Source organism: Engystomops pustulosus, chromosome 2 (genome assembly GCF_040894005.1).
Source record: "Engystomops pustulosus chromosome 2, aEngPut4.maternal, whole genome shotgun sequence".
NCBI classification, from domain to species: Eukaryota; Metazoa; Chordata; class Amphibia; order Anura; family Leptodactylidae; genus Engystomops; species Engystomops pustulosus.
Genome location: NC_092412.1, coordinates 139,149,528 through 139,174,681, shown reverse-complemented (window position 1 = coordinate 139,174,681; position 25,154 = coordinate 139,149,528). Strand labels below are relative to the sequence as shown.

The 25,154-nt window shown below is 38.9% G+C and overlaps 1 protein-coding gene across 2 annotated transcripts in view; it reads right to left on the bottom strand.

The window, feature by feature from the left end:
• MYOM3 (myomesin 3) overlaps window positions 1-25,154 on the bottom strand; it is an 84,757-nt gene that overhangs the window by 20,553 nt on the left and 39,050 nt on the right. Inside the window, exons 8-24 of one of the 2 annotated variants that reach the window (XM_072136696.1) lie at window positions 24,571-24,615; window positions 22,554-22,694; window positions 21,692-21,853; window positions 18,518-18,659; window positions 15,643-15,842; window positions 14,796-14,849; window positions 14,432-14,559; window positions 14,110-14,293; window positions 12,737-12,911; window positions 8,216-8,337; window positions 6,819-7,006; window positions 6,601-6,727; window positions 6,024-6,202; window positions 5,579-5,693; window positions 2,163-2,319; window positions 1,783-1,889; window positions 1,344-1,388 (exon numbers count right to left, since the gene is read on the bottom strand). In XM_072136696.1, the coding sequence (XP_071992797.1) occupies window positions 1,344-1,388; window positions 1,783-1,889; window positions 2,163-2,319; window positions 5,579-5,693; window positions 6,024-6,202; window positions 6,601-6,727; window positions 6,819-7,006; window positions 8,216-8,337; window positions 12,737-12,911; window positions 14,110-14,293; window positions 14,432-14,559; window positions 14,796-14,849; window positions 15,643-15,842; window positions 18,518-18,659; window positions 21,692-21,853; window positions 22,554-22,694; window positions 24,571-24,615 (2,271 nt within the window). The remainder of the gene's footprint in view (window positions 1-1,343; window positions 1,389-1,782; window positions 1,890-2,162; window positions 2,320-5,578; window positions 5,694-6,023; window positions 6,203-6,600; window positions 6,728-6,818; window positions 7,007-8,215; window positions 8,338-12,736; window positions 12,912-14,109; window positions 14,294-14,431; window positions 14,560-14,795; window positions 14,850-15,642; window positions 15,843-18,517; window positions 18,660-21,691; window positions 21,854-22,553; window positions 22,695-24,570; window positions 24,616-25,154) is intronic. The other variant, XM_072136697.1, reaches the window with a different exon arrangement.

The window sequence follows — 25,154 nt, the reverse complement described above, 5'->3', positions numbered from 1 at the left end:
CTCACCCTCTAGGGGCCCCAATGCTCACCACAGCTCCTTAATGTCGGCGCAGCTCCTCTTCTGTCTTCCCCACGGCTCCTCTTCTTTCTTGGGTCTTCTTTCTTGGGTCTGTAACAGCCGGAATAGCCATTCAGCCATGTTATCTGCCAGCAGGCGCATACTATGACGCGGCCACTGCTGATGTCATAATATGCATGTTACAGAAGACCCAAGAAAGAAGAGGAGCCGCGATGAAGACAGAAGTGTAGCTGCGCCAATATCAGGGAGCCGCGCAGAGCATCGGGGCCGCCGAAGGGTGAGTATATAGGTTTATTTTTTTTTAAGTGCTGGGTGGGCTGGCTGTATACTACTTGGGGCTGGCAGGCTGTATACTACAGGTGGCAGGTTGGCTGTATACTACAGGGGGCAGGCTGGCTGTATGCTAGAGGGGGCAGGCTGACTTTATACTAGAGGGGGCCGACTGACTTTATACTACAGGGGGCTGGCTGTATACTAAAGGGGGCAGGCTGGCTGTATACTACAGGGAGCAGGCTGGCTTTATACTACAGGGGGCTGGACAGCTGTATACTACAGGGGGCTGGACAGCTGTATACTGCAGGGGGCTGGACAGCTGTATACTACAGGGGGCAGGCTGGCTGTATACGTCGGTGGCTGGCTGGCTGTATACTACATGGGGGCTGGCTGGCTGTATACTACATTGGGGCTGGCTTGCTGTGCACTACATGGGGGGTGGCTGTATACTATTTGGGGGCAGGCTGGCTGTAAACTACAGGGGGCTGGTTGGCTGTATACTACATGGTGGCAGGCTAGCTGTATACTACAGGGAGCAGGCTGGCTGTATACTACTGGGAGCTGGCTGGTCATATACTACTGGGACCTGGCTGGCTGTATACTGGGAAGGGGGGTCTGTGACCAATTTATTTCCCACCCTCAGCTTATACTCCAGCCAATAGGTTTTCCCAGTTTTTGGTGGTAAAATTAGGGGCCTCGGCTTATACTCAGGTTGGCTTATACTCTAATATATATACAGTACCTTTAAAATTATTACAGCACCATTAAGGAATTAATGGTGCTCTATAAACAAATTATAATAATATAAATTTAAAACTATTAAATAATGACAGCATTTCCAACTTATGGCTAGGAATATCAGCATGGCAAATAAAGATATGGCAATGTTTGCTTAATCTTCCTTCCAGATATTAAAAATTGTGAGGGCATTTCTTGTGTACAGCCCCCTTCAGGTCAACCCACTGAACTGTAGTATTACAAACAGGTAGCCATGGCACTGTTTATGGATATAAGTAACCATCTAGTTATATAGACTGTGAAAATGCACTTACTTGGATGTTGGACTTCATGGCTTTTTTTGAGCAAATCTGATAATTCTAAGAGGGAACATAATGAAATTATAGAATTGTTAATGACTACTGTTCATTACTAGTTCTATTTGTTTACACAATTATATTATCCAACCTTAGGCCCCATGCACACAACCGTATGGGGGTCCATGATAGGGCTGTACAATTTGTGGCCTTATCACAGCTCCCAGAGGCGCCTGGTCACAGTGTGGTCAACATATAATGAAATGAGTTTTCCATGCCTAACAAATTAATGACCCACCCTCATGCTATCAGATGCAAAATAGAGCTGATCTTTGGGGAGGGGGGGTGGTGGAGCCCCTGATCTGATACTATTTTATGGATTAGATCAGCTCTGGATAACATATGCTTTTTATTAGATTATTTTTACTTATTTAACATTCTGTAACTAATTTCCTACCATCCTTTGTTAGTGTATGGCTAGCTGATACCCCATCCGCATTTGGAACTTCCACTGAATAGACACCTACATCTTCATCAGATGGCTTTTTCAAGATTAACTTGGACCTTAAAAAATAAGAACAATGAACTGTATGTTTCTGAAAAAAAAAGGTGCAAATTTTAAATTATGCATTTATTTTTTTTAATTCAATTCAGATCAAGTATCTGCAACATTTCAGCTGTTTGTAGGCATGCTCCCATATACAGAACTTCAACAAATTCTCATACTCCTGTAGGCAATGTCAAAAGAGTAATCATATAAATCATGTACAATGTACATTGCCATAGAAAGCTACAGATCTTGAACAAAGAAAATAATAATCTAATAAAAACGTTTACTTGTTTCCCTCTGTATAGATGTTTGTTCTCTCTGGATCTGGAGCACCCTTGTAGTCTTTAGACCAGTCGAACTGTGGGGAATCAACTGGATCTGGATTCTCAAAGGATAGGTATATGAATCCTTCATCATCCACACCAACCTCAATTTCATTTGTGCCTGTGGGTGTGAAATAAATAATTTAAATGCTTTGTAGGATGTCAGGGCTACAATCAGGGCAGGTTAAAAGGAGTCTGTAACATTGCACATGCAGTCTAACAGCAGGAGTGGAGGAAACTGTTAGAGCACACAGTAAGGACACCAGAATGTTGGAAACAAGTATACAGGCAGCCACCTGGGTTACCTACAAGATCGGGACTGTAGGATTGTGCTTAAAGGGTATTTCAGGAATATGAACTTCTGAGACAAAAAATGATAAATCTATAAATAAATGAGTAAAATGAAACTCAATATCATGAATCAAAAAAATGGAGCTTAAATAGTTTGCTTTTATGATTCACTAAATTTTATGGGCTTTCTAATGCCCAACTTCCATAATCCTCCATGCTCTGCTCCCTGTGATGATCTAACAGACTGTCTTGCTCTGTTACCATAGTAATGATGTGTGTAACTGCCATCACTGCACATTGCTTCACTGAGATAACCCACTTAATAACCCACAATGTGCTGCTTGTATTGCTTCCTTAGCTTCCATGCACAGGAAGCAGTTCTCTACAATACTAACTGACATCATTGGAGTTTGCAGGTAATTAAGGAAACTTAACAGCTAAAGCCTAATGCACAGACTAGAACAAGGCAGCAAACTTGTCCTTAGTTACCTGCAGCCTCCGTTACCAGTGGCTTATACAGCCCTACATGTGGATAAAGAAGTAGCAGCCGCTGGTGTAGAAAGTTTGTTCCTCCGCCCCCGCCACACTGAACACCCGCTCTGATGCCACACTACTGGCCTGACAGGAAAGCTTCTCTACTGCAAACTCTGCAAGTTGCAGCCACACATCAAGTTTGGCTTCCCAGTAGTCCAGGGGATCCTCTACCTGGGTAGGTCACCACCTGCTGGTGAAGGGTCTGCTCCATGTCCTGCTGCTGGTGGCGGCCACCCTCCTCACTAGGCGGGTGAAGTAAGCTGCTCATTAAGGACTCCAGACTTAAGCTGCTGCTGATGGAGCTTCTACTGCTCCTACCCCCCCCCCACTCTCCCCACAGCAGCCGTGGCAGTAGTACCTGAGCGATGACTGCCAGGAAGCCCCTTGTCAGACCTGACAGAGGATGGACAATGGGGCACATAGGCAGCGGCCAACTATCTGCACAGTATTTCTCTATAATATGCCAGTTGTTCCTCCCTCTTGGCAGCTGGAATAAATGCACCCATTTTTGACTGGTAGTGAGGGTCCAAGAGGGTGGAGAGCTAAAAGTCATCCCTATGCCGGATGTTGACTATTCGGCTGTCACTAATTAGGCAAAGCAGCATGCTGCGGGGCCATCTGCGCAAGTGACTCTGAGGGACTCCCGGTCTCCATATCCACAGTATACTGCGACTGTGCTTCTGGGTCATCTGCCTCGTCTTCTACGTCCTCCGAATCCTCCTGCTCCTCCTCTCCTGTCACCTGAGTAGAAAAACCACTAATTTCACAAGACTCTGCTTGTGCTCCAATTTCCTCCTCCTCCTCCAGTTCAGCCCCCACTGGACTCATGTGGCTATGAGATGTAGTCGCCACTTCTCCAGTGCCCTCACCAGAGAGATTTTGCAGCATCTGTTCCAGGACATGAAGCAGTGGAATGACGTTAATCATCCCGCAGTCCTGGTGACTGACAAATAAAGGGGTCTCTTCGAAGGGCCTGAACAAACGGCAGGTGTCACACATGGGCTGCCAGTGGCTGACATAAAACAGCGCGCGTTGGGTGAGCATGGGCTGAGCCCTCTCCATAGCAGGTAAGTCTTTGCTGCATATTGCCATCTTGGTGACGATCGTGCACCCGGTCTATCAAAATATAATAACGTTCTTTTACTGCGTTTAACCCTGTAACGGAAAAGAGCGCCCAAAGTTGAAAATGGCACTTTTTTGCCATTTTGAAAAATACTAAAAATTCTATGAAAAATTATCAAAAGGTCATACAGTCCAAAAATTTGTAACATTGAAAACGTTGTCAAAAGTCGCACAAAATGACTTCACACACAGCTCTGTACACCGAAGCATGAAAAAGTTATTAGCGCCAGAAATGGCAAAATGCCCCCAAATTGTTTTGTAAGGAGGTTTTAATTTCTGTAAATGTTTGAAAAAATTATAAAACCTATACAAATTTGGTCCCCCTGTGATCGTACCGACCCAAAGAATAAAGTAGACATGTCATTTGGGGCGCACAGTGAAAGCCGTAAAATCCAAGCCCACAACAAATTGGCACAAATGTGTTTTTTTCACCATTTTCACTGCATTTGGAATTTTATTCCATGTCCCAGGACATGCCATGGAATATTCAATACCATCACTATGAAGTGCAATTTATTACGCAGAAAACATCACAGAACTCTTTACGGGTAAAAATAAAAAAAGTTGTAGATTTTTGAAGGTGGGGAGTGAAAAATGGAAATGAAAAAACAAAAAAAGGCAAGGTTGTTAAGGGGTTCAAAGTTCTAGTTACTGAACTTGATAGATTTATCTATCAATAAAATTGAATTATTAGCTAAATATTCTTTAGGTCCATAAGGGGTTGAGCTTTAGTCACCTGTCATTATCAGAAACATTGCTCCCTGCAGATTAGGAAGGAGAAAGTTAAGGAAAAAATGATGAGAAACTTCTCTCATAAATAAAGTATATGAAAAGTTTATGATTATCACCTGCTCTTTTTTTAAAAATAAAAAATAGCTTTGGAGGTTTACTTACACTGTTAGATGTAGCCTTTTTTCAGATCAAAATGAAAATCTACCATCAAAATCAATTATGATAAACCAAGGGCACTTACTGATAGATCTAGGATCCGTGACTGTGGTCATTTTCCTCTGTTTGTTGTCCATGGCCTCCTTCCTCTAAAATCAACTTTTACAATTATGCTAATGAGCCAGAAAAGCTATGAGTATGTTTTCAGAGCCCTTCCATGTTGTATCTTCACAGGCTGTTATATTCAGAAGGAGAGTTTCCCCCGTCCACTGTATACTTAGTGCTGCCCAGATTACATGAAGTGCAGGGGGAGGGTGAGACTGAGAGTTGTTGCTGCAGTATTAATAATCCCAGTGCCCTTTAGGCTCATTAGCATAATTATAAAATTTGATCATAACTGTGAGAATCTCTTTATCATACATGACTTTGATGGTAGATTCATTATTATTCAAGCATGCAAAAATCTGGATAAATTGTTTTGGTGAACTAAATGCAAAACTGATCACATTAAAACTTTCTATTGACTTTAATGAAACTTTCCGAACCTGGCTTTGTCACAGGTGTCACAGGATCGCAAGGCACAGATGCAATACCAGGACCAGATGTGTTAACAGCCAGAACACGGAACTGGTAACTCTTATCTTTTTCCAGATTCGAGATCTAAGAAAGAAATATCAAATCAAGTAAGTAATAATGTAAGTGATACACTGTAAGTCTCACACAGGTAACCATTAGCCAAGAGGCCTATTTTGACATCATAAAATAGTTTATCTGCCCATTTCACATGGCTCCATGCACATGACGTGTGTTTCACTGGGCAGTAACCCCAGAGATGCTCTATCTTTTGACTGAGTCATGGCATGGTGAGACACTTTGTGCTGTGACTGTGTTTAATAGATCTCTATGGGGGCCATGACCTGGCCACAATTTGTGCTGGGATATCACACATGGTTGTGTTTATAGAGCTTAAAGTGAATCTAAAATATGTACCTTCATATGTGTGTTAGGTATAGGATCCTCACTGATCCTTTTCCAGTCTCCAGTGCCTTCTTCACATGCCTCTACAAGGTAGCCAGTCACCACGCTGCTTCCTGTGTATATTGGGAATTCCCAGTGGAGCATCAGGGTGTTGTCTCGCACTTCTCTGCATCTAACATCATATGGCGGACCTAAAATTTAAAATACAAATGTTCTGACAGAGGTGTAACCTTAAGATTCTGGGTCCCTTTGCCAAAGAAGGTCCTGAGCTACCATATATTATTTAGTGCACTGCTGTTAACCCATTTGGCTCAACTGGGCTCGATCTGACATCAGAGCCAAGGTGTGAATGCCTCCTCTGATGTACTCTGATGAAAAGATGAATCTGACAGTATTGCAGCAGCTACATTCTTTACAGTTGTCATTAACACAAGATGATTGGCTTCTGGGACCAAAAGAGAACAGACAATTCCTTTTACTTTGTCATACATTGATTTACTGATTTCTGTAGATAATAATAGGTGGAAACTTGATGAACTTCATAAAAGCAGTGCTTATAATTAAATTCTATTTCTAGCCATATCATTACCTGGCTCAGGCATGGTCCATTCCTCACATTTAAAAAGGTCACTTGGCTCAGACATCTTTCCAACTCCTGCCGAATTCATAGCTCGTGCACGGAACTCATAGAAGTGTCCTTCAGTTAGACCTGTTACCTTGGAAATACATACATTACCTTACAACAATCAACTTAACTAAGGACAGATACAAATGAATGACAGATGGAAAAGAAACAAGAAATTATACCTTGCATATTGTTTTTTGGATTGGCTCATTATTGACATCTTTCCAAGCAACATCATCAGAATCATGTTGATCAAGAAAATATCCTTGTATTTCTTTCCCTGCTGTGAATTTTGGAGCTTTCCAACATATTGTCATTTCATCTTTCCCACAGCTCAAGAGAGCAAAATTATAAGGAGCCGATGGACAGCCTATAAAGGAATTATAGGTGTAATGTGATACGTTTTTTCTGCCAGGATTCACAGAAATATCTCAAGTCCTGCTTTTAAACAAAGAGTTTGCTAGCTCTACTTGTCAGCTTGTAAGCAGGACCCCCACATTTTATCTTAGAGTCTTCACAACATGAACAGAATTTACAACTTTTTCACATTAAAGGGATATTCTCGTTTAGTCATTCACATTTAATTGAATTCATCTGTCATATACAGACATTTCTTCAAGTGGATGTTATTAAAAAAAATGTTCCTTTGTGAATATTATTTTCCATAGAAACCTTGTCCGTGGATATGGCCACTGCTTCAAGAGTGATTGCACAACTAAACGCATAAAGACAATTTCCAATAAATGTAGTGAAGTTGTCCCATAGAAACCTTGTCTATGGATATGGCCACCATTTCAGGAGTGATTGCACAAAGAAACAAATTGTTTTACATATCAAATGGCAGGGATTTACTGCTTGCCCCACAGACATCCTGTGGTAATGGACACTGAATCTAGGTGGTTGAAAAGGCTCAATAGCGCATCTCTGGCCACCGCTTCCTGTATCTATCTCATTTCTAAGGAACAAAACATGGCTCCATTTATGGGATATTATCTTCACTTAGGTACATTTCTTTAATAATTGAAGAAATGTATCTATATGGCAACCCAGAGAATGGCCAGATGGGAATACCCTTTTAAGCTATGTTTTTCCATATTCAGTGGCTCAATTGTTAGGCCATGCAGTCTTAAATTGGGGCAGCACGGTGGCTGAGTGTGTAGCAGTACAGCCCTGCAGTGCTGGGGTCCTGTGTTCAAGTCCCACCAGGTCAATATCTGCAAAGATTTTGTATGTTCTCTCCGTGTTTGCGTGGGTTTCCTTCGGTTTCCTCCCACACTCCAAAACATACTGGTAGGTTGAATGGATTGTGAGCCCCATTGGGGACAGGGACCGATTTGGCAAGCTCTGTGCAGCGCTGCGTAATCTGTGTGTGCTATATAAATAAAGGAATTATTATTATTATTATTATTATTATTATTAAATTCAGCTATTACAGGAAGCCTGACAAATTTGCATTCAATCCTTATTCCTCATTCACATTGTCACACTAAAAGTATAATGATCTGTTTTCAAATGTAATAGTTATGGTCTTCATGAGTAGAAAGATAAGGCTGCTGGGAAAATATGGTTTTGCACTTACAGATCGCTTCATTTATATTCAGTGGGTCAGATATTGGTGATCTTTCACTAAGTCCAGCTTCATTTACTGATCTCACACAGAATTCATAGTCTTTACCAGTCTGCAGCTGAGGCACAGTAAACCTGTAAAAAGAAACAATTATTAATAAATTAGGGTTTATAGATAGTAAGCTCTTGCAAGCAGGGTCCTTACGTTGATTGTTTCATATGACTGTTTTTACTCTGTAATTTCTTATTTTATTTTTTTATGTCCTCTATGATTTGTAAAGCGCTATGGAATATGATTGTGCTGTATAAATAAAGATTATTATTATTGAAGTGTAGTACATCTGTTTCCTTTTAATAAAGAATTTTGGGGAGAAGAACAATATGGAATTATTGATAACTTTTTTTTAGATTTTTTGTTCATTACTGTGGTTGTTCGTTCCCCACACACAGACTTAGGGCCGACTGTCGGCTCTGCCGCATTTTAGGGAAATAATAACTGTGCATAATGCATAAAGTTAAATCCTCACCATAGTGATCAGTCCATGGCACTACATATGTCATGCCTGTGATCACAGAGTGATCACACAGTAATGTGAAATAGGCCTTACATGACCCTGTGTTCCTATTACCACTTGTTCCTGATAATTGCACCAGTTATCAGTGCATGTAAGGCCCTTAAACATCTTATTTAAACATCAACTTTTAATTTTTATTTTTCCAAACAAAGCTATTGATATATATAATGGATCCACCCAGTTGCTTGAAGGGTCATAATTTTAGGTAATTTAAAAGTATGATTCACTTATTTTTATGTCAAACTCTGCCACTGTCAAATCATGACACAGTCCCCCTTGCATCACCAACCCATTGGCACCATTAGCCCTTTTTGCATAGTAGAAATTAGTTCTTGTTCTCTTTTAGTAGTCTGAGAGGTGAGCTCTTGAGCTCTCATTTACATAACATCACCAAGTGTCATTTGCTTTTCAGTATAAGACAGGAGTGTTATACTTCCAATGAGCTGCAGCCCTAAAGGTTACAAATGCCATTTCTTAACATATGGTTAACTTTGGAAACCATGGGTTTTGGTGATAGATTTATAGCTTTGGTAAAATTATTATACAATGACTCCTCAGCAAGGATCTTAGTTAATGGGGAGATATCAAGGGAGCTGAAACTGAGTAGAGGTTCTAGACAGGGTTGTCCATTATCGCCTCTATTATTTGCCATTGCTTTAGAGCCCCTAGCTTGCAGAATTCGCCAGGCGCAAGATATACATGGTTTTAGTTACGGTGGGATCCATGAAAAAATATCATTATATGCAGACGACATCCTGCTTTTTTGTGGGACCCATGCAACCATCTCAAGAGTTTTCACAGTTTTCTCCGAATTCGGGGAGTGTTCCGGACTAATGATAAATTGGCAGAAGTCGGCCTGCCTCCCAATAGACCCTCTTGGTGATTTTTTGCCTAGGGATATAGAGATTTTAGCACCGGATGGCTATATAGACTACCTGGGGATAAAAATCTCAGTGGATGTACTCAGATTTAATGAGCTTAATATCACACCGCTATTAGGACACATTGGAAAGAAAATTAAAATTTGGAAAAAATTACCTCTCAATCTGTTGGGTAGAATTGCTTTGATTAAAATGCAACTCCTTCCAAAAATCCTGTACACAATCTCTGGATCCCCCAGAAGACTTTTAAGACAATAGAGAGTCTCTTTAGGGAACTAGTATGGAGGGGAAGACAACCTCGTATCAAGCTGGAGGTTCTTATGCTCCCATTTGAAAGGGGAGGTTACGGACTTCCTGATTTGAAAATATATTTCTTAATTTCACAACTAAAAATTCTTCTGATATGGGACTCCTTTCCTTTGGCGGACGCACACACTAGGCTATTACAGACTGATGAGGGCATAGTGAAGTTGAATATACTAGAAATATTGGAAACTGGTATATGGGACGGGCAAAATAAAATGAAATCTCTTCCAACTTTTTTCCTCATGTCGCAGGTGTGGAGAGAGATAAAATCTCTTTGGACAATGTTAGATCTACTCCCATTTACCCCTATATGGAGGAACTTGAACTTGGGGGCTCCTGTAGTCTTCACTCCACCCTGGACCGCAAGAGGGATTATATATATACACCAAATTATTAGGGGTGGTAGGATTAAGCCCTTCTCTGTAATTCAAAAAGAATTTGGGATTACCCAGGTTTGTTACTTTGCCTACTTACAACTCGCTCACTGGTGGTCCTCCTCTAATAAGGTAGTGATGGATTGGGATAGTCTACCTCCGGCGATAAATATAATATAGGCCTCAGTCAACAAAAAAATGAATAATAAAAAACTCTATAATATGTTGGTGCTACAAAAACACCACAAATATACTAATAGAGTGGCAGTAAAATGGGTGGAGGAAGTGGGAATTCTTGAGGACCAGGCATGGTCAAAAACTTGTGGTGATATTTATAAAATCCCGTCTCATCATCTGGCCCAACTGTCCATTCTCCAGAGAACATACTATACACCACAAAAAAATCTCAAAGTTCTCTGGAGAGAGGGTTTGTTGCAAAAGATGTGGTAAAGAAAAAAACGATGATGTGCATACTCTCTGGTTTTGCCCTTCGATTGAAAACTATTGGAAGGAAGTCATTAAGGTCACTGAGTGGTGTTGTGACTCCCGTATTCCCTTAGATTTCAAAGTTTGTGTATTGGGCATCTGGCAACGAACTGAAGGTCCTGATAGGGGAAAACTCGTAGCAAAAAAATTGCTGTTTCTTGCTAGATTCTGTATCATCAAAAAATGGTCTTCAGTAGATCCGCCCTCAATAGCTCTTTGGAAGCGTACAACCAATAAGACAATTTTGGCGGAAGGCCAGGGAAGGGGTATAAAATCTAAAGCAACCTTTTTCAAGCTATGGTCTAAATGGCTTAACTCCTATTTGTCAACAGAGGAGAAGAGGGTGTTGGGATACCCAGCTCAATTGGTCTAGGTGGGACATGGGTACCGGGAGAGAGCCCCCCCCCCTACCCCCCCCCTTTTTTTTATTTTCTTCCTAGAGGGGTTGGTGTTTTATTTAAAATTATTAATTAGAATTAAGTGTTTATTTGTTGGGGGTGGGTGGTAATGAATTTAAAAAAAAAACAAAAAAAACAAAAAAAACAAAAAAAACAAATGCCATTTCTTGACTGTATGTTGAACCAATTTATTGCAACAATTTAAGTGAATAAGCGACAAGGTAATTATTTAATCAGTGCCCATTTTCAGCTAATCTGCAGCTCAGCTCCGGTTCATAAACATTTTATCCGCTGTTACTGACAGAATCTCTCTGCAGTCATTTGCTGTTTTGCCATAGCTGGATTTCACCTCCTCAAAGAGGACAGCCTTCCTGTTTGCCTTCTATAGTAAGCTTGCTGTGTACCTGTATTCTGGTATCTTTAAGGGAATCTCTCAGACACATCTTGCCCCCCAAACCACCCAAACCAAACGTCCAACCTCTAGTGAGTTGCTCTGCATGATGGCATTGAAATAAGTCAGTGGCTCCTGTGAATTATAAAATTAACCCCCACCACTCAGTTTTGTGATCCTGTGAATTGAGTCAGCCGAGTGTTCCTAAACTAATCTGAGTCTGAGCCTGCAATACCCCATTCCTCCTGTGTCCTCTTGTAAACATACCTCTTTCTATGCTGTAGCTTAGCAGGAGGAGTGTGCAGGAGTCCTGTTTACAATAGGACAGAGGAGTAAGGGCTCATTCACACGGTCGTTCTTGGGGACGTGCATGCGGCCGCATATACATCCCCATAACTGCAATTGCGGCCCGGCAGCGGTATGGTGCTACACATGTGGCACCGTTCCGCGCCGTACACCACAAAAAGTTAGAGCATTTTTTAATTCACAGGAGCCACTGAGTCATTTCAATACTATAATTGAGAGCAACTCAGTAGAGAAAATGCAGTAGGACCTTCAGTTTGGAAGGCTAGATGTGCTCAGCCTTTAAACTCTTTGCTTGTATCCAAGCTATTCTTTTCTTTTGTGATTTTCTATTGCATTTGTCCTGATGGGTTTGTCTTGGCTCTGGAGACTATTCCTCTATGTTTCTACTGTCTTGTCTTCATCTCTGTGTTTTGCACTTTTTCACAGTAAGGATCCTGCATTGCAGTAATCTGTATCTGTATGACTTGTTGTCCTTCTATTCGGCGTAAAGCATTTGAAAGAGTAATGGATTGATTGTTCTTGATTTGCTACAATCATTTCCACTTTCTAAAACACACTATATTGGAGAGGCACTATCATGCTTCACTAAAGCATTATTTTCAATATGCCTTTTCACACCAGTGTGAATCTGCCATAAAAATGTGCCATACTTCTTTTTGCTGCTGCCTTGCTGATATCTGTGATCACAGATACAAGCCCATTATTTTTTTCTGTATTGCGGAATGCTGACATTCCACCCATACAAAAATTTTATTATTTTCTTTTATACTAGCTATTATATGATATCAGTGTAGTGTCCTAACTACAGTTTACTTACCTTGTACACTGCAGTGGCTTGTTGTTTACAGGATGCCACACATCCTCCCCTACCAATCGACTGTATAAGTAATAACCAAGAATCTCGGGTTCATGTTCAACTTTCTCCCACTGTACTACTGAAGATGTCTTTGTGTCTCGAAGGGCTGTAATATGCCCCGGGGCAGGAGGAAGCACTGTAGAGCAAAAACATTTAATAGATTGATATTAGTTTAAAAAGAACTTTCTCCAAACAAACACCTGATCCCCAGGTCCACTTGTGCCGGCTGTTTGTCATCGGTTAAAGAGAGCAGACCTCATGTTTTAAGGTAGAATAGATTGCCTGGGCCACAAACATGGCCAGGAATAGGACCTTCTCTGAGTGTGGTGGTTCAGCTAGTCAGCTCACACATTTGTCCATGTGCTAGCCATTGAATTAATCAGTAGCACTTAGACAAAAAAACATTCCTGTATAGTTAGTAATCTGATTTTCTAATATTTTTATATTGAAAGTTTGTATTGATTTATTTTAAAACCTTCATAATGAAAATTCCATACATACTTTTAAGGAAAGTCACCCAAGGCTGCATTCACACGAACGTATGGGGGACGTATATATGGCCGATGTATATACGGCGTGTATACGTCCCCCATACACTTCTATGGTCTCACAGCCCTGTACGGGAGTTGTACGGTGCAGGACATGGCCTATCTTACTCCGTAATACGGCGCTGTGCGCTGTATATTCCAATGGAGAGGGGCGGGGGTGACCTGCACTCATCCCCTGCTCCTCTCCGCAGCGCTGATGTATGCCCGCCGTACTACAGTACGGCGGGCATACATCGTGTGAATGTAGCCTAACATATACATTTTTACAGGACTGGTAGACTATGCTACATGTATAAGAGCCATCCAAAGCAGCCCTGACAAATGATTTGAGGAGTAGCTTTTAACATCTATTGAAGGCGTATACCGATCTTAAAAAGAGAATACTAAAAAACAGCCTCTATGGCGCCTCTTTAGAGTGCTTATGAGAATGTATTTGCTCTAGCCAGACTGGCTTCTTTGTTATGCTTTAGAAAGTGTTGGGGTCAAGGACACCATTGGTGCTAGTAATTGTTAGTGGAATACTTGTTATTGTAAATTAAACTATTGCCATGTGTTGGTGAAAAAAAGTTAGTCTTTTTCCATCTTTTATTACTTTCTATTTAACCGATTTGGCCCATGTTACTTTATGGTTAGTTTTGAAAGTGTTTTTTTGTCATATGGTGGAGAAAACTGATTTTCTCATAGATGTTTGACAATTGTTTTGTTAATATTTAGCTTAGTCTATACTTCCTTTATTCCTTAATAAATAAAATATACTTCATATAGAATGATAACAGAAGCAGTCACCTAATGTAGCTTTAAGAGAGATTGGGGAACTTGGGTTAGATGGATCACTGATTCCATGTTTGTTTGCAGCTTGCACCCGGAAACAGTAGGATTTGTCTTTTTCAAGATCCATTACCGAAAACCGTGGAGAATGGAGAGATTTGTCCAGATTAATCCTTTCCCATTTCTTGCTTCCTTCAATGCACTTGACAGGAAGGTTATGTAAATATGTAAATGCAAATACTGAGTGAATATATGTTTTTATGAACACAATACATTTGCTTTCTTTTTTGTCTAGCTATATCAGCTTGGCAACTTGAAATATTAATGGTTAAGTACAAACCTTTTCTACATAATAGTTTATAGGCTCTTTTCCACATGGATCAGGTTCATCCCATGAAAGCACAATGTAGTCTTCATTGACCTCTGAGGCATGAACATTTATTGGTATTCCTGGCACTTTGACATCTTCTAAATCAAACAAAGAAGAACATTGTGCACTAAATAGTCATCAAAGTATAAAGTTGTTGAGAATTCATGTTTATAAATCTAGGAACATGTAATTTAATCATGTAAATTATGAGAAATCTGTCATCCATGAAAATATATAAAAATTAAATCATCTAGCTCCCATATTAAATCAATTGCCATAGAGACTACTTTATGCCATGTTTAAGTCATGCAGTGACTCTGATGTACACACCTACCTTTAAGATCTTCTTTATTGATTGTTATTTCCCTTGCTTCGTCATATGGAATTACTGGTTATAGAAAAGAAAACAAAATAAATAGTGTAAACTGGAATTTGTGTATATATCTGGGTATTACTGCTAAACCAACTCGATTCCTGCATCTTGGTTAAACTATCATTTCATTTGAAATCATTTTACTGGTTTGGCCTATATTTGCATATTGATTTCTGAGAATTTCAGAGGACCATGTAAGAAAGGTAGCCTTTAAAGGAAATCTACCACCAGGATCAGGGATTGTAAACCAAGCACACTTTCATGCTGTCAATTGACAGCTATGGAGCCTGGAGCTCCTCGGGCTGATTTGCATACATTTTATAGTCTTTTTTTTATTATTTTTTATAAAAAGCAAAAGAAGAACAGATCCTGCATGTAAGTGTGCTTGGTTTACAATGCTTTATCCCTTGAATGGTAAACTTTCCATAAGAATAATAGTTTCCTCCCTGACCCATATGAGCATACTTTAATTTATTAAACCTACACAAAACAAACCGATTCTTATGTACATAAAATATACCTTTTATTTACATGTTAAATAATATATAACATGCTGATACACTACCCTTAAGTTCTTATAATATCTTGCAAATGCATTGGGAGGGAAAATTACAGAAGGGAGCCAATAGTGTTCTATAAGAAAAAGGAAGCTAGGGGGCTAGAGGACATTTAGTTTTTGTGGGGGACTCTCTAAGTGGGGGTCTCTCACCAAATGAGAAGCATGCAAACATTTTCTAGATTGATGAAAATCAAAGTTAATGTTCTAATTAATAGAGTTGTGTACATTTAAAAACATTCGTATACAAACCTATGGATTTTTTCTCCTGATCCGGATCTCTCATGGTCACACAATCAGTAGGTCTCGAAGGGTGACTAACTCCAGACTTATTAAGGGCCTTCACTCGAAATTGATATGTATTTCCTTCAGTAAGTCCACTTACAGGAAGCTTGCAGATCTTTGCAGGAATTTGATTGCATTGTGTCCAATCATTTGTAGAAACATCAAGTCTTTGTAAGAGGGAAACATATGAAAGAATTGTAATTGTATATTTTACTTTGTATAAAATCAAAGAGTGTTAACACCTTAACGACTTGGCCCTTTTTAGTTTTTTCACTTCCATTTTCACTCATCACCTTCAAAAATCTATAACATTTTTTTTTCCACGTAAAGAGTTGTGTGATAGGCTTATTTTATGCATTACAAATTGCACTTCATAGTGACAGTATTTAATATTCCATGGCGTGTACAGGCAGTCCCCGGGTTACGTTCTGCAGGTTTGTTCTTAAGTTGAGTTTGTATGTAAGTCGGAACTGTATACTTTATTATTGTAACCCCAGTCAAATTTTTTTTGGTCTCTGTGACAATTGGATTTTAAAAATGTTGGATTGTCATAAGAACCAGGATTAACACTAAAGCTTCATTACAGACACCTAAGATAACTGTTATAGCTGTTTATTGTAGCTCAGGGCTAAAGTAAAGCAAATTACCAAAATCCAGAGGTCCGTTTGTAACTAGGGATCGTATGTAAGTCAGGTGTTCTTAAGTAGGGGACCGCTTCTACTGGGAAGCGGGAAAAAAATTCCAAATGCAGTGAAAATGGTGATAAAATGCAATTGCAACGTTGTCTTGTGGGCTTGGATTTTACAGCTTTCACTGTACGCCCCAAATGACATGTCTACTTTATTCTTTGGGTTGTTGTGATTACGGAGTTAACAAATTTGTATAGGTTTTATAATGTTTTCATACATTTACAAAATTTTTTATTATTTTGCCATCTTCTGGCGACAATAACTTTTTCTTACTTTGGTGTACGGAGCTGTGGGTTGTGTCAATTTTTGTAACTTTTGATGGTGTTTTCATTGCTATAATTTTTAGGACTGTGGGATCTTTTGATCACTTTTTATAGATTTATTTATATTTTTCAAAATGGCAAAAAAGTGCATTTTCGACTTTGGCCGCTATTTTCCGCTACAGGGTAAAACGCAAACCAATATTATATTTTGATAGATCGGGCATTTTCGGACGCGGCGATACCAAATGTTTTTAGGAATTTTACTGTTTATTTATATTTATATCAGTTCTAGGGAAAGGAGGGTGATTTGAATTTTTATTTTTTTTTCATTATAATTTTTTAAATTTTTTTTTTATTTTTACTTTTACTATTTTTTAGACTCCCTGGGGTACATTAACCCTAAGTTGTCTGATCGATCCTATCAAATACTGCCATACTACAGTATGGCAGTATATGGGGATTTTACTCCCCATTCATTACAATGTACTGATAGCACATTGTAATGAATGAGTTAAAACGAAGTAGCCTCAGGTCTTCGGAAGACCCGAGGCTACCATGGCGACGTATCGCCGCTCTCCGATGACGTCACAGGGAGCCACGATCCATGCTGCCCATTGTTTGTTTTTGCTTGCACATGTATTTATAAAGTATCCCAGCTGCACGATACCCGACAGATGGACCGTGCGCCACATTTATCATGCATTTATCATTATATTGCAGGCTCTATGTTAAAAGTACACCAAAAAAAGTTGGTAAACTGTTGGAGAACAGGTACCACAATTCATGAATCTAGTGCACCCTGCACACTACACAGGTAAACTGCACATAGTGCAGTTTGCACTGTTTTTGATAAAGGTGGGCCAATAAGTTTTTTAATTTTGTACAAAAAAAAAAGTTTTCAGAACCTCATTGCTAGGCACCTAATAATTCAGCTCTGTTTTACAACTTTTACAGTGGGGACATAAAGGAAATCTACCTCCAGGATTAAGGTTTGTAAACCGACCGCACAGACATACTGTTGTGTGCCTCCTCTGTCAGGATCTTTTCTTCTTTTAGCATCTTAAGCTGTTGTTTTTACAAAAAAAACACAAGGGGATCCAGGCTCCATTGACATCTATTGAGCCTGGAGACCCCCAGGTTATTTGCTTTATTTTTCTTCAGTAATTTAAACACTATTTTTCACAGTTTTTTTTGTAATCCCTCACGACCATTTGATTATGGAATAAATTGATTCCTTGTATAATAAATGCACTGCACAACACTATGCTGTGGATAAGAAAGGAAAGTAAAACCCTCTGCTATTGAACTAATTTAGGTCAGTATGACCTGGAATCTAAATAGTGAACTACATGGTACTAGCAAAGGGAAAAATACAGGTAGCCAGTGGTAACAAACAGCCTGTCTAATAATGACAGTAAAGAGTCAGATGCCAGTCTGTCTTTATACCCAAACAGAGAATAGAAAAAATTGAAAGAAACATTGGGGGAGATTTATCAGAAGTATCTAAGAACAGAAATGTTCTAGTCTCTCATGCAAACCAATTAGAGCATTGCCCACAGCTGTTTATAAAATAAAGCTGATCTCTGATTGGTTACAATAGGCAAGTACAACAGTTCTGCTCTCAGACACCTATGATAAACCTCGCCCAAATGTCTTTTACAAGCTTTTTAAATATTATGTAACTTATAAAAAGGGATGTGACTTCACCAATTACCAGAACTGTGAAAATTGGGTGACCACTTAGCTTCTTTAAAGGAGAGGGTGCATATAGTCACTCTATTAGCTAAAGACAATGCATGCATGCAGCTTACATTTAGGCAAGTTCCCAGTCTTGAGTCCTTAAAATAGTTATCCATAGAATTGTTATACTATCTTTTACAGTGTAGTTACCTCTCGATAAAGTAACCAATTATGGGACTGCCCCTGTCATCACTTGGAGGAGTCCAGGTTAATAGTAGGCAGTCTTTTTGGATGTCTTTGCACTTTACACTGAGAGGAGATCCTGGTTCCCCGGGCTTGTTTGGTTCAGCATCTTGAGAAGAATGATTTAAATATAATTAATTTTATGAACCTTAATAAATGCACATGTAATCCTATCTATGGTAAATTCTTGATATGTTTTTCCTAAACATAATCATAAAACAACATTATCAATAATAATTGTACAGAATTTGTAATAAAATCCTTACAAAGTGCCATTTCACTAAGCAGTTTAAGTTCAGCACTAGAATGGCTCAAGTCCTACAGAACAGCTCTCCATTTTGTTTCAGAGAACGAGGAATCTTACAAAGTCCTTCGCCAGATTGCCAACAAGTTCAAATAAGGCAAATAAATAATAATAAAATGCAAAAATCCTTTAACTATATAATGACATATTCTTTATAAAAAACCACTTGAAACTGAGAAGCGTTACTAAATGCCACATAAAGATCCACTAGATCAATTTACTGGTCCTTGGCAAATAATTAATTAATGTTAAATGGATTATATTACAATATAGTGATTTTGAGACCAAACTAAAGTAACAATATCATGTTTAAGTAGACAAAGAAACATAACACAATTTAGGGCAGGTTTTTTGTACAACTAGGTTTTCATATTCATGGAATGGAATAATTTTAATTGGTAACCTGGTTTACTACCTGATGGAAATCTCTGTGTTGTATTGTGTCATGTCATTTACAAAAGTTAGTCTGCTCACAGGATTGAGTTCAAAAACCTCTTGGTTAAAAGTTAAAAGGGTAACAGAGCTTACTGATCAGTTACCATGTTTTTTGCAGTACAATCAATATTGGATTTCTTTGCTTTTAAAATGTAGTACTGATATTGAAAACAATTTAAACTGAATATTTTTGCATCATGTCATGTAATAGCTGACATGAAAAATTAAACTTTATCTTGATGCATTATTTTTTTCATTTTAGTCATATTGTCCACACACTTAATCCACTATGGTGGAATAGACTGCCTTCCAATTTATGAATAGGCTTACTGTCACGGGTGGACCCGCAACCCACATTGCGGGTCGCGGGCTCACTCGTGCCTCTCGCTCCCCGCAGGCGTCGCGCCAGCGCGTCGCGTCTCACCTCTCCCCGAGTCCCGGCCTCGCTCCGTGTGCACGTGGCCCCGTGCCTTAGGGCGCGCGCGCAGCACTTCTAGGAAATTTAAAGGGCCAGCGCGTCATTGATTGGCGCTGGTCATTTCCCAGAAGGATATTTATATCTGCCTCTCCCATCTAACCCTGCCGGATCTTTGTGCCTCACAGCCTTAGAGAAAGCTCTGTTGCGATTTGCCTGCGTTCCAGTGTCTCCTGCGTTCCTGACTCCCTCCGTGTTCCTGTGTTACCTGACCTCCTCCGTGTTCCCGTGTACCAGTGTTCCTCCGTGCTGCTGTCGTGTGTGCTGTGTTCCCGTACCCTTCTGCTTGGACCTCCTGTTGCTGACCCCGGATTGGACTCAAATTGACGTTGAATCTCTGCCGCCTGCCCTGACCCTATGCCTGGACTGTGACCTCAAGTTTGACTGCTGTTTCTGTACTTCAACCTTGGCCGCCACTGCAGAAAAGTCATGCCTGAAGAACGACCTGGTGGTACCATGCCGCAGCTTGTCTAACCCGCTTTGTGGCGGGCTCTGGTGAAAACCGGGTACCACTTAGACTCCGGTCCCAGGTAGTGGCTTGAGTCATCGTCTGCAGTGGTCCAGTGGATCCACATCCCGTAGCCTGACACTTACTTTGCTAATTCCTAGAAAGTAGCAAAAAGTAGCTAACACAAAAAAAACTTCCTTAAAATCAATGATTTCCAGCAAAGTAAAACAGTAAGGTTAATAAAATGTATGTCAGAAAGTTACACAATTGTTCACTAAACAAAAAAAGAATTCTGTATTTGCATATGGCTAAATAGTATCTATATAATAAGATTGTATAAGATTGGGCAATTCAAAGAGCATTTAAACAAAAAGTAGCACCTAAAAATATAAAAAGTGGAGTATAAATGCCAAAATACAATGGCACCAGGATCTATTGTGCTCTACGTCATTTTACAAATTATACAAAGGAATAAAAGCAATAAAGAACTAAACCTGTCTCATACACACTGATGTGTATCAGAAATACTTGAACCAAGTCTGATATTGATGGGTAGAACATTAGTATGAATTGTTGCTTTTTTTTTCAATATAGCTGTTTAAAATCTTTATTTTTTCGTGTGGTTAACAAGACTGATTTCTTATTTTAAGATAAGATAATCCTTTATTAGTCCCACAGTGGGGAAATTCACATTTTGATTAGTTTGCTTTGGTGAGTTAAATGCAATCCTTTTGTTTAATTTTTTGTAACATTATGTCCCCAACAAAGCGTTTACTAAGACCCAGCAGCTCTGCCATGCAGATCATCAATTCCAATAGAGGTATCAGCTCTGCAATATATCTATCTATCTATCTATCTATCTATCTATCTATCTATCTATATATATATATATTACTATATATGGCTCCCTGAACACTATTTATGGGGGTCTCAGTAGTAATTTTAAACTCACATTTACTGGTCCTTATCTGTTTGAGCACAATATAGGCTGTGTGGAGGCAGGCTAAACAATTTGTCTCACTGATTCATATATACAAATTTAGGGATCATTCAGATGGCTGTTATGGGGCAGTGATCTGGTTGCATTGTTTTTTAACAAATCACAGCCCCATAGACCCCAATTGCTCCCGGTCACAGTTTGTTGAGCACACAGTGTGCCACTGCATCGTTACCAAGTATGGCGGCTTTGCCGCAAAATATTGGACATCTCCTATATTTTGGCAGATTTGCAGCTTGTCTGCTTATGGAGGGAGGAGTGGTGAAGAGCACTCACCCTCCTTCTCCTGAAGGAGACACATGGCTATGTAAATGTGACCATTGATCATGGTTTCAGGGAGCAAGACAGAAGCTTGATAATCAAAACTGTTACAAAAAAAAACATAATCTGCAGTGAATTGTAGAGTATTTATGTACTGCAAAGTATAGTGAATCTAAAGAACAATAAAAATACTGGAGAAGAACAAATACATATAAACCCACCTTTTACAAACATATAAGTGGTTTGTTCCTGATGCCCAGATGTAGCAGGCACACTGACTGTGTAGAAACCTTCATCTTCTTTAAATGCAGGAGACCCACTTAAAGACACATCAAAGCCTTCACAGCTTATCTTCCTACTTTCTGTCTCTTGTACTATTGCTCCTGTCAATTGAAAACAAAAAGTGTAAATAGATAGTTGGTGCAATAGTTTTCATTATAAAAGCTTCTTGGAAAGATAGAAGGGTCTGATCCAGAACTTTATGGATGAAGATGAACGCAATGTATTGAGACAGGGAGCTTTTAATCCCCACACATAATAAATAGTGACTTACAGAAAAATAGTTGAGAAAGATTAGGAAAAGGAAAAAAAGAAGAAACAGAAAGAAAGAGATAGAAGTGGTTCATTGCTCAAGAGGAGCAAATAAGGGATGGGATAAAATCTATACTTAAATAAATATGTTGATTAATTGTTATTAAACAATATTGTATTTGTATTAGCATTTAGAGTGGATTTTTTAGAGCATGACCAACCTTCCAACAAGCTTACAGAAAGCAATAATCCGGTATATGTACATGATGAATAACATAGTCTCTCTGCCCATTATATTACGGAGCAGCTTACCCTCTGCACATGTAATAAGGCACCTCAGAGAGAAATGTGTTTTATAATAGGTAAGTGAAATAAAAAAATCCACTTTCTTCGTTCATGCTATTGATTTATGCAATGTTTGTTGAAAAGTTAGTGACAGATTACCACTCTTATATAAGTATGTTAGGACATATGAACATGAGTAAATTTTATTGGAGTTAGAATATTAATGTATTTGCTATTTTTTTTCTTGAAGTTATGAAATATACACACCATCTCTAAACCACTGTACACTTGGCTTATGTCTTTCAAGACTGGAGGAAACAGAACAAGACAGCACAAACGACTCTTTCTCTCTTGTAAAAACTGGTCCCAAGGTACTAGTAAATTCACCTTCATAGGCTGGAAGCAACGCTATAAACAATAAACAACTAATCATTTAAAGATAATACAAATTGAAGTCACAATTTTGTCTTGAAGTCATGTAATACATTAAAGCATTTTTTGCCACACTAAGACACACCCTCACAAAAAAAATGTTATCCCCTGGTTTGTTAGAATGATGCAATAATAGACGCGGAGGCCTCAAGTGCTAAAATACAACATACATTTAAAAATGTATTAAAATAGAGAAATATAGTTGACCGCTCACCTTGTATGTCGATTTCTGTGCTGGCTGCTACTCGGGGACCACGAGTAAAAGATAAATGCTGAATGGAAGAAAACGCATGCCGCACCAGGTGTGAATAAAAACGTAGTTCTTTATTTTCCAGAATTTCTTCAGATTAAAAATAGTACTATTTTTAATCTGAAGAAATTCGGGAAAATAAAGAACTACGTTTTTATTCACACCTGGTGCGGCATGCGTTTTCTTCCATTCAGCTTAAAAATGTATTGATGTATAGTACTTCTGTTTTAATTTCTAAATATCCATTCTAAATTAATTCTCTAGTGTGTGAGGGTGTCAAACTCAATTTCACTAAGAGTCACATCAGCCCTATAGTTGTCTTGAAAGGACCAATGTAAGTCTAGCTTTGATGTCTGTTTGGTGGTTGTCCTTGTGCCGACCACCAGGGCCGCCATCATGGAGTGAATACTCTTACTCACTCCTATTGTTCCATACGACTGTTTGTACTCTGTAATGTAATATTTTATTTGGATATATCCCCTATTATTTGTAAAGCGCTGTGGAATATTATGGCACTAGATAAATAAAGATTATTATTATTACTCCTCAGTCTCGACACTTTTACAATGCAAATGAGGTCTGGAGGAGGCACAGTATTCCCTCCCCATACCCCAGCACAAGGACCAGAGCCACAGAAGCTGCAACAAGGCCCTGAAAATGAAATATTAGCTAAACAGAGCAGTTACTGTACCTTCCACCCGCTTCTTCAGCAGTTGAGGAGCGCAGAAACTGACTGATATTTTTATCTCCGCTCTGTTTGGAGAAGTGCAGCTACCTCCTGCTCTTCCTACATTGTCCTCTGACTCAACAGCATAGAGGACCCATGTAATAGTTGATGGAGAGAAGGAAAAGGGAAGTCATCATCCACCTCTCTCCAGGGAGATGAGACTTTTTCGCATGAGCTCTCAGAAGATGAGAAAACACTGCATTCTAGATCTCCTATACAAGTACCAGCTTTGTAAAAGTGATGTTATTCAGGACTTTTTCAGTCAGCTGTAAATGGTCCATGAAATATAAACCTTTTTCTGGTTGTATTGTATTTCACAGGCCAAACACAGCCCCGGTAGTATATTACCATCTGCTCCCAGGGTTGTGTTTGGCCTGTGAAATACAACCAGAAAAAGGTTCATATTCCATTGACCATTTAAAAAATCACAGAAAACCACATACATCAATTGACAAATAAATGTTTTGAACATGTTTATTTTAAAGGGAATGTGTTGCCAATTAACACATTTAAAATTATTTAAAGCACAAAACTAAATAGATCACCTTTTTCTAATCGATATTTATATTCTAATTTTAGATGTTAGGGGCCATCTTGCCAGAGCACTAGTAACAGCATTTACAGATATGCTTTACAGCATCCTTATGTCCATAGGCAGCCATAGTCTGGAGCTGACAGTTTGAGACGTATTAAGAGTTTTCTAGGCATCCTTTGTGCACATAAGCTGTAACATCTTTGATGATGAATATTTGTACAAGGATAGGGTTTTCTTGCTATTGCAACCTGTCTTGCCAGTGATTTAAGTTCTGTAATTGTTAAAAAAAACTTTATTTTCTGGTGACACCTTTCTTTTAAGTATTCAGAAGTTTACTCACCAGGATAAGATACGGAATCCCAACCGGACTTTAATCCTATGTATTCTGGAAATCAATAAGTACATTTGGTTTAGAGTTTAACTTCTTTAGAAGTTCTTACACAAAGTATTAGTTACTAAATGCAAAGAGAAGGAGATATGGAAAAACAAAGGAAGTTCAGATTCAACTGAGAGCTATTTACACCTTTGATGCCAAGATGCAAAGAAATGATTGCTTGTTTACCTTAACCCCTTAACGCTGAAGCCACTTTTCACCTTCCTGACACGGCCCATTTTTTAAAATCTGACATGTGTCTATTTAAGTGGTTATAACTTTGGAACGCTTTAACATATCCAGTTGATTTTGAGATTGTTTTTTCGTGACACATTGTACTTCATGCTGGTTGAGAAATTTAATCAATACATTTAGTATTTATTTATGAAATAAATGGAAATTTGGCAAAATTTTTGAAAAAAAAATGTTTTCCAAATTAAAAATTTTCTACTTTTTGGAAAATTGGTCAAATCACTAAAATAACTTGATAACTAACATTTTCCATATGTCTGCTTTAACTTGGCATCATTTTTTAAACATCTTTTCCTTTA